At 44.7% G+C, this 16,282-nt stretch overlaps 1 protein-coding gene across 2 annotated transcripts; it reads left to right on the top strand.

Moving 5' to 3' along the window:
* Positions 1-1,120: 1,120 nt before the first annotated feature.
* LOC136501752 (ENHANCER OF AG-4 protein 2-like) lies at positions 1,121-12,254 on the top strand. Of its 2 annotated transcripts, none has more exons than XM_066497288.1 (13): positions 1,121-1,695; positions 1,841-1,917; positions 3,269-5,164; positions 5,277-5,736; positions 5,817-5,925; positions 6,019-6,131; positions 6,206-6,393; positions 7,244-7,862; positions 7,937-8,405; positions 8,487-8,582; positions 8,822-8,916; positions 9,542-9,731; positions 11,357-12,254. In XM_066497288.1, the coding sequence occupies exons 1-11, from the start codon at positions 1,582-1,584 to the stop codon at positions 8,887-8,889; spliced, it is 4,209 nt and encodes a 1,402-aa protein (XP_066353385.1). In that variant the 5' UTR covers positions 1,121-1,581; the 3' UTR covers positions 8,890-8,916; positions 9,542-9,731; positions 11,357-12,254. The 2 variants fall into 2 exon arrangements, with proteins under 2 accessions (XP_066353385.1, XP_066353384.1); XM_066497287.1 differs by having other exon boundaries at positions 8,822-8,919.
* The last annotated feature ends 4,028 nt before the right edge of the window (positions 12,255-16,282 follow it).

Raw genomic sequence — 16,282 nt, 5'->3', positions numbered from 1 at the left:
AGCTCAGTGGTGCATGGAGCCCTTGATGGATCCATGAGAGGAGATGACGGCAACACCAAATGTGATCAGTATGGTGGTGTGTGTGGGGGGGGGTGATGCTATCTGCTAGGGTTGCTAAGGGGGAGGTCGATGCAAGGTGTAGTGGTGGCGGAATCTATGGCCGTCGATGGAAGGGCGACCACTGCGAGGGGATAGACGTGGGACTAGAGTTGCGGTGGGGAAAAGTTGCGAGCGGGTTCGACGACATGTGGGGATGAGGGGGAGATGAAGAAGGCAAGAGTAAAACTGTATTTCCACAAGAGAAAAGCAACACTCTAGACCACTTATGAACTAATGATATTTTGGGATTGCTTAAACTTTGGACTACCTGTCTAGCCTCAAGGGCTAAAAATTATCGACTCAACTTTAGATTATTGGATCTAAACATGGCCTTAGTTGGCTTTTTCGAGTGCGCGCTAACAAGCACACTCCATAACGTGTAGTCATCCTCTCCTATCACTTATGGTGACGATGATGCCATATCTATTATAAGTTGTCTTGTAAATGCCATGCAACTAAACCGTAGATTGCATCTTGCCCTTTTATTTGTTCTATTCCATGGAGATGTCTTGTTTCATTTTTCTATTATGCCTTGAGAGGTCTATCATTTCTTTATTTGAAATTCTGCAACAATGCACGAAGCTCTTCATTATTTTTTTCATTGTTTATTAATTTCTCTTTTCACTATTTGAAAAACATGCCTTTGGCTAGGTTTTCACTAGCCATTACTATAATTCAACAAATCTATATTTCCCCTGAGCCAGATCAACCTCTTTTAGAATGCTTCTCTACATGTAGGACATTGCAAAATATGTTTTAGAATAGAAACAAGGAAAAAAAAGAAAAAAAAAGGGATGGCATGTCTGAACTGGCACGAGCAATGAAGGCTTTGTTTGACTGCTCATAAAGCCGCTTATATTGATTTGTATGATTGATTTATTAAGAGAGAAAAATACTGTACATATAATCCGACTTATACGGTGACAGCCGAACACTCCCGAAATCCGTAGGGGCGCAGATCGGACGGCTGGTACGGTATCTTGATGAAGTGACCTGAGCACGGCACAGCAGCGCACGGGGGAGGGGGACCCAGATCGCAGTCGCACAGCAGCAGAAAGGCCAGGGAGAAGACAGCCCGCCCGCATCCGCACCGCGCCGTTGTGGAGAGGGAGAAGAGGGGGAGGAAGGAGGTGAAGCGAGGAGGAAGAAGGAGAAGAAGAAGCAGGCAAACAGCAGCAGAAGCCCCGTCCCATCCCCGGCAGCCCCCTCCATCCAAGCGATTTCAGGTATTAGCTACCGAGAAGCGGAGGAGGTGACCGCAGCACACGCAATTCGTCCACGCCCGCCGATTCCATCGCCACCCGCCGTCCCTTCCCTCCTCTAGGGTTGTCTTGTGGGTGCCTGTGCTTCCCACCCTAGGGGCAGGTCCAGGGCCGGGCCTCCTCCTCGCCCCGCCCCCGCTGCTCTCTTCTCTGCTGCTAGGGTTAGGTTAGGGTTCGACGCTGGGGGGAGGGGCATCCTTCTCCCTCGCCGCCGCCGCCAATGCCTCCCGGCGGTAGGCGCGGCGCCAAGCAGCGCCCCAAGTGGACCAGGGAACCCCAACTAGGTGACCTCGTCCTCGCCAAGATCAAGGGGTACCCGCCCTGGCCAGCTAAGGTAAGGTTCCATCTTCCTCCCTTCTTCTCTCGATCGCTACTGCCGCTCATACTGCCACACTAGGGTTTCACTCCCTTCCCACCTCATCCCTTCTGTGTCTACTCGCCTCGCTTCAGCTAATGCTCTACATTCCCTGTCTCCGCAGATTAGCAGGCCCGAGGACTGGCAGCATAAGCCAACGCCAAAAAAGTTCTTCGTCTACTTCTACGGCACCGAAGAGATGTTAGCTCTTTGCCCCGCAACCGCTACGCTACCGTTATTTCCCGCTATACATATTGCAACTGCCATTCTTCTAACTCATCAATTAATTCACTATCGGGTCACGCCATTCGTCGTATACGAATTGCCTAAAACTGTCACCCTAGATTACTTATTACGTGTTTAATAACAAAATCTGGTCAGTCAACATGTATGAATAGCAGGGCCAGCCTCTTGCTTTTCTACTCTGTTTAGTACTCCATGTTTAACACATTCGGGGTTTGCTCTTCGCTACGGGTTGGGATTAGGTCTTTCTTTTGTCATGCAATAAGTCACCATGGGCATGCGGTTCCCCAGTAGTGTTGTTTTACTCAGATAACTAGACGGTTCAGGTCACGACCAGGGGAGGTCAATGCCTTCAATTTATTGTCCCAACTGTCAAATTTACAGTTTTTGCACTCCTCTGACCTCCCAACTATTCTCTAGCTGAGCCACGTGTGGGTTTGACAGCGAACGATGTATTTTGCAGTTCTTGGGAGAATATAATCCTGTATCTTTTCTATCTTCTTTTTCTTTGGCAAAATGGCTTTTATACATGAATTTTGTTAAAGAAATAATGCAAATTTAGAGAAGCAGAGTTTTGAGTTTATGGTTCCCAGTCCTGACTGTTCTCATTTTCCCATAGGTGGTTTGGATTTCAGATGTAATTGGTTGTACATCTACTTTATTGGACTAGTTTTTGCTTATATGGTTAGATAATTAATTTCTGTGTCTGTACCAAATCAACCCATTATTTTAAATTCTAAAAACACGTGCAACTTCACTGTGGATGTAATGTTGCTTGCTGCTGTCTGCTTGGACAATCCTGAGTTATGACTTTTTTTTTTTTTAATAACGATGAGAGACAAAAGCATTTATTACTAGAAATTGCTTCTTAAAATATCCTTGCTTTGTCGCTTTAAGCCTCTCATTTTGGTTACCCAGTCCATAAAATGCTCTGGACCATTCCTAAGGCCTATATTTTTCTAAAGTAACAGACCAAGAATGGTTTTCATTTCTTTTAAAGCTTGACAGAGCTCACTTAATTTTTTTTAACTTGGTGTTCTTTAGCTGTTTTCCACATTATCCTTTATGCATATGCATAGAATGTTCGATAATGTTGATACTGAACTACTGTTATAGGAGTTATTAATTACTTGATGAATGCATTGGGTTGCATTAATTCGTAATATGATTGCCTAATAAATCCTTTTTTACTGCCTTTTCCTTGCTATGATAAGCACTTGTTTTGATGTTGTTGCCTCTGTTGTCTTACATATCTATCTTTTCCGTGTCATGATCCCTTGGTTGCTAATGAATGATTATCATCCTGCAGTGCTTTTGTACCCCTGGCAGATCTTGAGGAATTTACTGAGAAGACAAAGAACGATCTGTTAGATCGAGCTCCAAATATTAAAGTTCAAAGAAAATATGTTCAAGTATTTAATGATGCTGTCGAGCAGATCTGCAAGGCCTATGATGAGCTGCCAAAAACATCTGAACCTGCAAATGGAACATTGCCTGATCTGAGTGAAAAGACTACAGAGCACCTTGTGAGGTTACCTGATGTTGGTGGGACTCCAGGATTGGGACAACTGGAAGGTGATAGCCCTACTGATTACTCGAATACTTCAGGGCAAGGGTCAGGGACCAAGGAGGATGTCAAAGATGGTGGTCATGAAATAGGGGATCATTCTTTAGCAGTTTCTCAAAAGAAAACATCTTTACTACAGGATCCTAAGCATCCCAAGACAAAGAAGTCTGCTGCATCCAAGTCTGCTCTTGACATGTACATAGAACAGGAGCATTCACCAACATCTGTGCACACAGAAAGGGAGACTGAAGAGGTAAAAATTGAAAAAGAGAGCCGTTCCCTAGACGGTTTTGTTTTGGAACCTAACTTGGAGGTGGTTTGCGCCCTTGAAGTGCCAAAGAAATCTAAATCCAACAAGCTGTTGAAGGATGCTGAAAGGAAGGAAAACAAGCGTGCTGGTATTGGTAGTCCTACTGGAAGGATTGCTGCTGCATCTGATGTTGTATTAAACATGAGTGCTGGCAAAGAGAGCAGAGAGTTTAAGAAGTCAAAAATCATGACAAAACAATCACTGACAACTGACTCAGAGAAAAGGGATTATAATAAAACTGTGCATGGCAAGCCTGACAAGCAGTTGACTGGAAAATTATCTGCAGGGTTTTCTTCCAATAAGAAATCTCTGCCAGGTAGCGGGCAGCACAAGACAAACAGTAGTGCTGATACACGTCCGGCAAAGAAGCCAAGACTTATGGACAGGGCTGGTGAAACAGATAAGACAGTTGCCAAGAGTGAGACGAAGTTAAACATTAATTATGAAAAGCATAATGCTATGAAACATGAGCGATCTACCGCTATGGAAACAGGTAAAAACACGATTCTTAAGACTGGTACCAGTGATGATAGGGCACGGAGATCAGGTGGTGTTGTATCACCCATATCAAGGCTTCATTCTGAGGTCATGGAACCAGCATCTGGTTCTGTAACTCAGTTAGGTGTTGCTGATTCTGTTAAAAAGGGTTCCAGCATGAAGGAGGATGCCTCATGTGTCGATAGGCAATTGGTGAAACCTAAGAGAAGAGCATGTCGTTTTGATGATGACGAGGATGAAGGACAGCGGACACCACTTCATAAAACTTCTGCCAAATTTACTGGGGAAACTCATAGAACTTCTGCCAAATCTATCGAGCATGTCACAAGTGAGAAAGCAGGTACTCGGGGAAATTTTTCTTCGCATGTTGGCAATGCTTCTGGAAAAAAATCAGGCCCTGCAAGAGAAGAGAAATCAAGGAGTGTTAGGATGTCACCTGTGAAGCATGAGCCAGTTTTTTCTTCACCGAGTCAGGATAAAGTGCATGCTAGACACCAGGTAACGGGGAGAAGACTAATCACAGGGTCGGTTGAGACTCCTGCTGTCATTGGTAACAAAATGAACCTGGTTGATTGCAAATCCCCTGCTCAAGTAAAAATGCCGGCATCCTCTGCGGTGAAGAAACTTCATAGTAGTTCTTCTAAACCATTGCACCTAACATCTGGGAACTCCCATTCCCGAAACTATCCTGACTCAGAAAAGATCGCCTTGCTGCCCAAATCAGAAGAAACAAAGGCTAAATCTAAGCCAGTTACGTCTGTTGAGCATAAGGTGGGCACCACTTTGTCAACTGAACGGACTGGGAAGCGGGATCACTTGAAAGAGGAAAGGTATACTGCTTTGAGTTTTGAACTGCCCAAGTTTCTTTCTGATACTTATCTTTTTGTGTTCAAACAGTTTTAGCTGCACACTTTGTTTATAGTTTGTGGTTCTCTTATGCAGATCCAGTTCTGTTGATAAAGCAGCTTCTTCTGAACCTAACCCTGACTCAGCCAAGTCAATAAAACATCTTATTGCAGCTGCTCAAGCAAGGAGGAATCTTATGGCTTCTGCTCATGCAAAATTTGATGGGTCTTCAACTGATAATGCTGCTATTACCACACCATATGGTTTGCCAGGACTAAGCCCTAGTCCTGTTTTCCGCATTCCATCCCCACCCAGAATTGCTTTTCCCGAGAGTCCTGGTCAACGTATTCTGAAAAGCCCAATGGAGCTCGACAATGGTCATGGAAAGAGTCCCAAATCTAGGCAGGCCAGCGGTTCACCTAGTGGTGGTACTGACGCAGCAATTGCTCGTGATGCTTTGGAGGGAATGATAGAGACTTTATCGAGGACAAAGGATAGTATAGGACGTGCTACACGCCATGCAATTGAGTGCTCTAAATATGGCATTGCTGGAGAGGTCCTCTCTCTCTCTCTCTCATATGCCATCTGCATCACTGTTTAATTGTTATTTCACTATCGTTATTATTTCTCTTCCAGATTGTCGAGCTTCTCATACAGAAGTTGGAGAGCGAGCCTAATTTGCCTCGCAGAATTGACCTCCTTTTTCTTGTGGATTCCATAACACAGTGTTCTCATTCTCAGAAAGGTAAATTTATTTTTTAAATTGTATATTATATCAATCATGCTCTTAGAGGTATTTTTGCCCAAAAAGTTATTCTTTGAATTCTGAAATGTTCAGGAGTTGCCGGGGCTTCATATGTTCCCACTGTTCAAGCGGCATTGCCTCGTCTTTTGGGTGCTGCTGCTCCACCTGGAGCTGGTGCTCGTGAAAACCGGCGCCAGTGCCTTAAAGTATTGGACATTACTATTGATTCTGACTTTTCTTTTTCCCAAACAGTGGGTCACTTGGCTGCCTGGCTTTGTAGGTTTTAAGATTGTGGCTTGAGAGAAAGATTATGCCAGAAGACATACTCCGAAAGTACATGGGCGACATTGAGGTGCCAAATGATGGTACTAGCACTACTTTAATGTTGAAGCGACCATCCCGTGCTGAACGTTCTGTAGATGATCCTATTAGGGAGATGGATGACATGCTTGTTGATGAGTATGGAAGGTATTGTGGGACTTGATATACCATTTACTAGTTCAGTAAATCATTTTACTGTTTTTATTTTTCTAGCTTGAGATGTAAGTTCTGGTGACCATCTTCTCAATATTTTAAACTTTTAACAAGTTTGTTTATATGATTAGTATATCAACAACCACAACAAAGCCTTTAAGTCCCAAACAAGTTGGGGTAGGCTAGAGTTGAAACCCAGCAGAAGCCATCAAGGTTCAGGCATCATGACCAGATAAATAAACAGCTTAAAATTGCATTTCAGGTTCCCTTGGTTAGTATATGCTGGGTAGTAATAATCATGCCAGTCCCATATTGGAATTACCACATATGATGCAGCTTCACATGACACTAAGTTGATGTTCTCTATCATTAGTTTAGAAGTCAAGAAACACAGCACTGCCAGTACCTACCCCAAATATGCATGGCTTTATTTGTATCAATATCTTAGAATACAGAATGTTGTGGTATTATGGAACCTAAAATAGGCTATGGTAATGTCAAATGCTTTGACTACATTAATCCCTGCTATTAAGATATTCAAAATTCAAAATACAGTTATGCTAAGAGAGTCTTAGTCTTACATGGCCAGGGTGCTTATGTTGCAAAGTTTGTGCACTTTAGTATGAAGTTCAGTGAACTTGCTATTAGGAAGTAAGGACATGCTTCAAACTAATGAAGTAACTCCCACATTGGGTGTTTTCTGCTTTCCTGAACATCTTTTGGATTTTTGTTTTGCTTATAAAGCAGAGTTCCCAGTACTTTAGTGTGTCTATTTGTTGTATTATCTTTATCCAACTTACCAGGCATTATTGACGTATGCTTTGTGGTTTTTTTCTGTTCTCAGCAATGCAACTTTTGAGCTTTCTGGAATTTTATCATCAAAAGTGTTTGAAGATGATGAAGACTTCCCTCGAAATAATGGATCATCGCCATTTGTTTCACGGCCTGTTGAAAGCGATGTCATAAGAGAAAGTGAAGAGACTATTGTTCCAGCATCTGTTGAGGAACACATTATTAGAGTTGAGAATGTAACTACTGATGCTGCTATGGAAGATGCTTTAGAGATACTAGGCAACAACCAACAGACTGATGGAGCTGTCCTTATTGAACATGACTGTAGTCAAGATCCAGGTTCAGAGCAGGCATTGATTGACCAGAGTGAGCTTCCCCCTCTACCTGATGGCCCTCCACCGCTTCCATCAGATTCACCACCTCCTCCACCTCCTTTGCCTCCTTCGCCACCACCTGCTACACCGCCGCCACCGCCACCACCTCCACTTTCTCCAGCTTCACCACCTCCGCCACCACCTCCCCCACTGCCATCTGGACCACCTCCTCAGCCTGCTCCACCACCTCTGCCAACCCAGGCCCCACCTCTTCCTTCTATTCCGCCGCCTGTTCCTTCGTCTCCGTCATCATTGGGTTATCAGCCTCCAGCTCCAGAGTACTTCATGACGCCCAATGTAATAATTTTCCTAACTTACTTACATATCATGATGTGTTCTTGTTTAGATTATAAAAAAGACACGTGCTGCAGGGTAATCAATTGACCCAGATGACAGGAAATACATCAATTCAAGCTATTGGAAATACAACAGCCTTCATTCCTGGTGGACCAGTTAATGGACAAGCTGCGGTTAATTTTGTTACTTCAATGCCGGCAAACAATAACGTATTTATGGCACCACAAACTTCTAATGGTAATTACCAGTTTCGGCCCACTGGTGTACCTTTTCAGCAAGGGAATTTCAGTGCCTTTCCATCTGCACAAACGCCTCCAGTTCATCCCCACTCTCGTATGGCACACATGAATCCCATGGGCCAACAAGCTGTACCACCTCCGCGCAATCCTTATGCTGTGCAGTCCTTTCCAAACAGTCAGAGCCATTATCCACCTGAAGAACATTGGCGGATGGCATCTGGTAACTTCAGTCCAGATGACCAGCATAATTGGCTAGCAGGTGGCAGAGCATTATCTTGCTCAGAAGGGCCATTTGTGCAGGATGGTATGTTCTCCCATAAGCTGTTTATAAGAGTTATTTTGCAGCAACTTTTGGACTGACACTAGTAGTAAAATTCTCATGTAGGATATTCAAGATCGAACATTGACAGATCTTCAATGAATCCTATGAACCATCAACTTACTGTTCTGAATCATTTGCCATCTGGAGCACCACTACCAGGTCTATGGTTTCTTAAAAGTTTATGGTTGTGTTCTTGGGGGCTTGTGCTTTCGTATGACTTTTCTTAATGATCTTTTAAAGATACACTGGCAATCAGGCCCCTTCAATTCCAGTGTGCTGCAATGGGAGCTTGTCATTATTCTTGTGGACTTGTAGGAAAGAAAAAAAAAACAGATGTGTTGGGTGATCTATATGTTTCTTATGGTTTTCTCAAGCCTTTTTAATTTTTCTTTTGACAGGCCATGTTCCTCAGATGCTACCAGCCAGGTCTGATATCCACACTCTTAATTGCTGGAGGCCTTCTTGATAGAGTTGTAAACTGAACTTCTTTTTTGTGGTACTCTTCTCTTTTGCTCTTTGTGTGCTTTTCTGTTTTCCTCTTGAGTCATCTTTCTTTTAGATATTGTGCAACGGACCCTTAGAGACAAGCCTCCACCTATGCCTTTGTTGCCCTTTTGCAAAGGCAGTTTGGGATCAAATCCTCACGTGGGAAAACTTCACTCAAATCCAACAACATCAACATGCAAACCCCACCCATATCAAGTCATGGTGGGAAGACGCGGCAGCAAAAGTGCCAAGATCTGAGCGTCGGAGGCTTAACGGGGTAGCTATCTACACCTTTTGGAATATATGGAAAGAGAGAAACAGGAGAATTTTCGACAATATGAGTGAAACGGTGCCGCAAGTAGCCGCAAGGATAAAGGAAGACATCGAGCAAAGGAAGAGAGCATTCGATTACGTTTAGCTCACATGCTTAGGGGGGGGGGGGGGGGGGGGGGGGGGGGGAACCATAACCTCGTTGCCTTTGCTTGTACATAAACTTTCTTACCCTATCTTAATTGAAAGGCAGAGCTCCTGCCAGTACGTTCAAAAAAATCTTTCTTTTAGATATTTGTCTTTAGATTCTCTCATCTATATTCACTCAACTGAACTTTTTGCAAACTGTTGCTCTTGTGCAGGTTTTGACGTCGAAAGCTCAGGGCATTGGAGGCAATTTGAATCAAGTGCAACAGTTGGTTGCTTTGTTAGTCTGTGATGGAGATGCACTTGCCTGGGTGTAATGATGAGATCTGCCATAGTATATGGAATGGACATTTTACAATGTAACTAGTCTTGACAGCAGCATCCAGCAGACTAATCTCTCTTAGTGTAAGCTCATGTTTCACATGACACAAATGTTCTCAGTTTCTTAGATGTTGCTTCCAGTATGGATCAAGACTGCATACTGTTCTTATTGTATCTTGCTCAGACATGCGTTAGTTATAAACAGAGGGTCTGGTAGTAAATACTGGGAACTTATATCTATCTACATTAAGGCATTTTGTTGTGGTTCCTGTGTTATTTTTCTATGGTTCATTTTTCTCTTGACTGCTGTGCTCAATTTGCAACAAACTCTCCAAATTTCAATTAGCTAATCGCATCTATCTATAATGAAAGCCTCAACTAATGTTTTTTTTTTGTTAAGTGCTGTATGTTTGCTGTTAGACTAGAATTGTGCTTAGCCAGTTATAGGGTAGCAGGTACATCAGGGCCACTAGGTAGACTGAGTTTAGTATGAGAGAAAATAGTTTTGATTCTTTTTGGACAGCAAAATATGTGATAATATTTAAGAGCTCTAGTTTATTTATGTTTTCAAAGACTGTTGATAGAGTTGTGTGCTTATTCACACAGTGGTACATGTAGGAACACGGTTTTAAGTTATTTTCCCCTAAATTAAGTTTCCTGTCCAACTTGATTCCATAAAGTAAATTAGAATAATATATTTGCATGGGGGTGAGGTGGCATGAAATTTGCTTAGATGTAAATGTAGAAATATTCTTTTCTTTTGCAGTCAAATGATAAATATCACAAGGAAACGCCTATCCCATTTGTCCATATGACGATTTTTTTGTGTTACTGTTGAAAATAAAACAGGTTGTGATAACTTATAGGCCTGCAAAGTAGGTTTTAGTTTTAGCTCATGAACATGAGGATGGAAAGTTACAACATCTGTGCTTTGGTTTTCTAAGTGAGTCATAACTGTGAGCCATTGACCTATCGAAACCACGACAATAACCAAAAAAAAAAAAAACAAAGAGGCTATTTAGAAACTATATATATTGTGTGACATTCCTACTCCCGGGACTTTTGACCTATGCCAATTTTCTCTTGAATTAGATGACTGTTATTTGAGTTTTGTGGTTCATTTCTCTGGTTGATACTAGAGTACTTGCATTTCCCGCTCACTGGGTAATCTGTCGTACTATGTGAAATTCTGAATGTTCAGTAGTATTGCTATAATGTTGTATTGCATTGCTCATTTCAGTTCTGAAGAATAAAAACCTCGCTTTTCTCTCTCTCCAAATTGAACACTTCAGCAATTGGAATATTTGTCGAACTCTAGGAGCATTTTGCTGTGTATTATTGAAATCTATATATTATCTGTTCAAGAGAATGTTGGATGTCAAAATATTCAGCTATCATTATTCATGTTTACTGCATTGACCAAGATCATTTATTTCTCTTGGCTTTATTGGCTGCTCTTGCCACTGGTTCCAAGGTTACAGCTATTGAGCAATAAATAATTCCATTTTTATATCAATATTGCTTTAATTGCACCCACTTTTTTTTACAGGCACATTTTTCTTGTTTGCTTTTGGCTAGTGCCTCATTTTTTTTTTTTTGCCTTGTGGCCGCCATTAGATGTTTTACTATTGTTGAGCTGTGAGTTTTGATGAATGATCTTATGTTGTCTGAAGCTATCTTGTTTGACTAAATCTTTGTCATTGTGACAGGTCTGAAGAACAATAGTCAAATGATGACGGGTTTTGATTTGTTGATGACTTGATGTGAATATTAGTGATTTGGGTGGAGTTGAGGACAGCTTCTGGAGCAGCTAAAGCCTTGTGGTTTGAAGAGGTAAAATGTAGAATTGTATGTAGAAAAAAAATGTACAGTTGCTAACACAATGTGCTGTAGTCCCTTGGCGCAAGCTGGGGAGGACTAATGGGACTTCTGGAACCGTTTTGGGCAATTTCAAGGAAGGCTTACAGATGGGTTAGTTAGGCATGTAGTGTGATACAATTACTCGTTTTGGTTCACCCGAGCCATTTTTTTTGAAGAGAAATCAATGTGACGAGCAGCTGAGTGGTGATGTTGATGGTGTGAGGTCATTTGGTGCACAGCCTTGGTTGCAGCCTGGCGGGCATTGTACTGATGCGTTTGATGGTGCTGCTGGTTTGGTGCTGAATGTGATAGGCAGATTTGCTGTTAGTTGTTAGAGGACTGCATATCGTTTGACTGTATATTGCATACTTGCATATTCCCAGGCCCCGGCAGAATTCATTCGTCGATTCCTTGTTGGTATGCATGAGAGATTAACAGTTGCCGTGTGCTGTGCGTGGTTGGATCTGGATAGATGGATACTGACGTGCTGCCCTGAATCTTGCTTGCATGGTTGGTTGTATCATGTGACGCCGAGGCGGATGCGTGTTTCATGCCGCGTTGCTGCCGTACGGTTTGTCTTAGTCCGTCGGATTTGGACCATTGTTGGTTTCTTCCTCACACGTGGAATGGAACTGGGCTTGCTTGGGTAATAATAGAACTCTACTATTCCCTGTTTGCTTATGTTGAAATCTAGTTGATGCTTATGCTGAAATGTTGTGAGAGAAAAACATTGTTGCATGACTGAAAAATAATGTTAACAGTTTTGGATCTGCCGAGTGCATGCTTCAGTTATCTATCCACGACCACGAGGCACGTGTTTTCTTGGTGTTGGTAAGTCTCTACCAAGCATCCATGTTTGTTGGAGCTTGTGTGGTTGGTAGGATGTGTGATACGTGATTTGAATCTGGGTTTGGGAGCTCGACTTGCAGATTGATACGCTTGTGCTCACCTACTTAGGCCCTGTTTGGTTGGGCTTTTGGTTTTGGCCCCAAAAGCCAAAAGCACAACCAAAGGGGCTGCTTTTGGAGGGTGCTTTTTCAGAAGCAGTTGTTTTTCCGTAGTTCATTTTTGAAAGCTGGTTTGACCCTGCTTTTAGCTTTTGGCTTTCTGCTTTTCGAAATTGGTGGAATAAAAAGCTCTTCCATAGTTGTTTCAAGAGAGATAAAGATAAAAGGTATATTTTATACTTGTTTAACCAAACAGCTTTCAGCTTTTCTACAGCTCACAGCTCACAGCAGCTTTTCCACAGCTCACAGCCCACAGCAGCTTTTTCCCACAGCCACAGCTCAACCAAACAGGGCCTTAGTTGATGTTTGGGCCTACTATTATGATTTGAAAACGTATTTTTGTAAACGTTATATGAACAGACTCGTATTTCCAATTTCTTTAATTATGATTTGGACTCTTACCAATCCAAGAGGATTGGGTGAGTGGCCTCTAAAGACCTTTTCTCTTTTTTTTGGGAAAATGGTGTTCTCGCCCCTGTCCAGCAGTCCAATTGTGATTTTACCCTTGTTTTTTTAACTTTGTGATTTTGCCCTTGTTATTTTAAAACGAACCATCCGTTTGCCCCTGATTTGGATGTATGTTAGATGGACATAGAATAAATGAATTAAAAAAATCAAAATCCCTGCAAACAGAGGCAAAAAGACCATGTTGCCCCTCATCTTATCTTCAACCTCCTGCTCGTCCAGCCACAGGCAAACCACACGGGTCGGGGATAGATCGAGCGAGCGTGCACGCTTCTCCTCCAGAGTGGTCGGTGTCAGCTTAGCAAGCATTGCGGGGCGTCGGCCGGTCCCAGCCGCGGGGCGCGTTGTGCGGGGGATGGTGGTGGCTGCAGGCGGCTCGGTGGTGGCGGTGTTCGCGGGTCGTTGTGCAGGCGGCTCGGTGGTGGCTGTGTTGGCGGTGGTGCCTGACCTCGACGTGGACAGCTCCGGCCATGGCGCGGGCGAGCTCCGGCTCCATCGGCTCGACCCCAGCGGCACCCTCAGGCCTCAGCCCGCTCCCTCGCCCTTTGTCCATGAGCGCGGCCGCGAATGCCATGGCCGAGCAGGGAGCTCCCGCCGCCGCTGCTTGTCCCGCACCGTTCGATTGCCATGACCGAGCAGGGAGATCTTGCTTGCGAATCCGAGCCGATAGGCGGCCGCAACGGGTCCTTGCGGCGCCAACGGAGGAGACGGGGAGGCGAGAGGTGCTGTGTATGCGGAGATCGACGAGCTCGACCTCGGGTCGGCAACGGCGGCGATGGCGGCCTCCTTCGCAACACAGGACGCCGCGCGCTCGCTCTAAGCTCCCCTCCGCTCTTGCTGAAGGCGTATGCCGTTGGCGGCTTGCTCCACCGCTCCAAGACCGCCGCGCCAAGACCCAGGGTCGCCGCCCACCGCGCCAGAGCCCAACGCCGTCGGCGCCATGCTGAAGACCGCCCGCGCCCTGACCCGCCGCCACCGGAGATACTGCTGCCCTGGCCTTTCTCCGCCGTCACCACCAGAGCACGCCGCCGTTCTACTTTCTCTGCCTCTCGGCAGCCATGGATGGAGGTGCCTGCCTCCCATCTAGGTCCCAGCCACCTCCGAGCTAACACAGCCACCACCGATGCGCCACCATGAGCTCCAGCCACCGCGCCGCCGGGGGGAGGAACGCCGCTGGGAGGGTGAAAGCATCTAGGCCCCTAGTTGGATTTCGGTGATTAATGTCAATACAAAGATTACTATGACTAACGTGTATTTTGCAGAGACAAGTAAGTTAGGTCATGGTAATGGAGATCAATTGGGCAATCGAGGTTGTCATGCCCCTACGATGGAAATCGTTTCGGTTTTCAAAGGATGGACGACAAGGTTAAGGATGACTAGTTCTAAGTGTCGATTGGAGTTGGAGAGACACTTAGAGTAGTTTAGGACTTTGTTTTTCCTTTGGCCGTACTATGAAGGGGGGTATGAACGGGTAGCTTGACCTAGTTGAGTCTAGTGAGTTAGGTGTGGTGCACACTTGTTAAAACTAGCTCTAGGTAGCTCCTATGAATGCCTAAGATCCTTTGGAGCAAACTTCATTCACATATGTTCGACAGTTGGAAGTGAATGGAGGGTCAAACACTGACCGGACGCTGGCTCCGGTGCAACCGGACGCTGGCCGTAGGGTCCGATTAGTTCATTTGACTGAGGTGATCAAGTCTGGTGTGACCGGACGCTGGAAGGTCATGTGACCGGACGCTGAGGGCCAGCGTCCGGTCGACTCCAGTAAGGGTCCAGACTTGGAAAAGAGTGACCGGACGCGTCCGGTCAGTGTGACCGGACCCTGAGTATCCAGCGTCCGGTCGTTTACAGTAAGCATCCAAGAGCGACCGGACACGTCCGGTCGGTACTGACCGGACCCTGACAGCGTCTGGTCATCACTTGAATGCTGGTTCGCGGGTTGAACTGACCGGAGCGTCCGGTCATCACGACCGGAGCGTCCGGTCGTCCCGCAGAAGCTCATAACGGTTAGTTTTTCAGGCTGCCTTATAAATAGAAGCTCCACTCGTGAGTGGGGTTACTTTTGCTCATTCCAATAGCTGAGAAACACGTTTGTGAGTGCCAAGAAGAGCAAGGTCCTAGTGAGGTGTTTGTGATTTGAGAATCCAAGAGAGTAGCCTCACTAGCAAATCAAGAGTAGCAAAGTGTGCATCCATCTTCTCATTAGGCTTCGCGTGGTCAAGTGAGAGTTCGTGCTTGTTACTCTTGGTGATCGCCATCACCTAGACGGCTTGGTGGTGATTGGGAGTTTAGTGTTCACCCGGCGGAGCTTGTGGGTGACCCAACTCAAGTTGTGAGCGTTTTTGGGTGATTCGCCGCGACGGAGTGTCGAAGAATCAACCCGTAGAGAGCACTTGATCCTTGCGCGGATCAAGGGGGAGCTACACCCTTGCGCGGGTGCTCCAACGAGGACTAGTGGGGAGTGGCGACTCTCCGATACCTCGGCAAAACATCGCCGCGTTCCTTTCTCTCTCTACTTACTTTGAGCACTTACTTTGAGTATTTACTTTGAGCAATTCAATACTTGTTTTACATTCATAGAATTGCTTGCTAGAGTAAGTTTGGAACATAGGTTGAGAGATTGTTGTGCATTAGTTTGATATAAACACTTTTCTAGGCACAAGGGGTTAATTGGGCTATCCGTAGGATTTGATTATTGCAAGAGAATTTAGAATTAGCCCAATTCACCCCCCCTCTTGGGCATCTTGATCCTTTCAATTGGTATCAGAGCCTCGTGCTCACGTTTTTAAGCTTAATCGCTTAGAGCAAGATGTCTCACGGGGATGGACCTCCTCCTATCTTTGAGGGAGATGATTTTCCATATTGGAAAATCCACATGGAGGCATACTTAGAAGCTCTAGATGTTGGAATTCTTAGAGCCGCCTCTCAAGGGTTCCCCGCACCTAGGAATGCCGCACAACTTCAAGGCGATGAAGTGAATTATGAGAAATGGAATGCAAAGGCTCGCAACACCATTTTTAGAGGCCTTTGCAAAGAAGTGTTCAATCGTGTAAGGAACCACAAAGACGCCCATGCTCTATGGTCAGATGTTTGTGCGCTCCATGAGGGAACCAAGAGTGAGCGTGAGGAACGCTATCATCTTGTGATTAAAAAGCTAAATTCTTTTGAGATGTTTCCCAAAGAAAGTGCTAATGAGATATATTCTCGATTAAATGTTCTTGTAGAGGAAGTCAATGGGCTTGGGCTTACTCAAATGTCACCATCCGATGTTGTGAGAAAAATCTTGAGTGTCCTCCCCATTGA

The sequence above is a fragment of the Miscanthus floridulus genome, chromosome 13, assembly GCF_019320115.1.
Source record: "Miscanthus floridulus cultivar M001 chromosome 13, ASM1932011v1, whole genome shotgun sequence".
Taxonomy (NCBI): Eukaryota; Viridiplantae; Streptophyta; class Magnoliopsida; order Poales; family Poaceae; genus Miscanthus; species Miscanthus floridulus.
The sequence above is the reverse complement of the archived record's forward strand: the minus strand, read 5'-3'. Positions and strand labels throughout refer to the sequence as shown.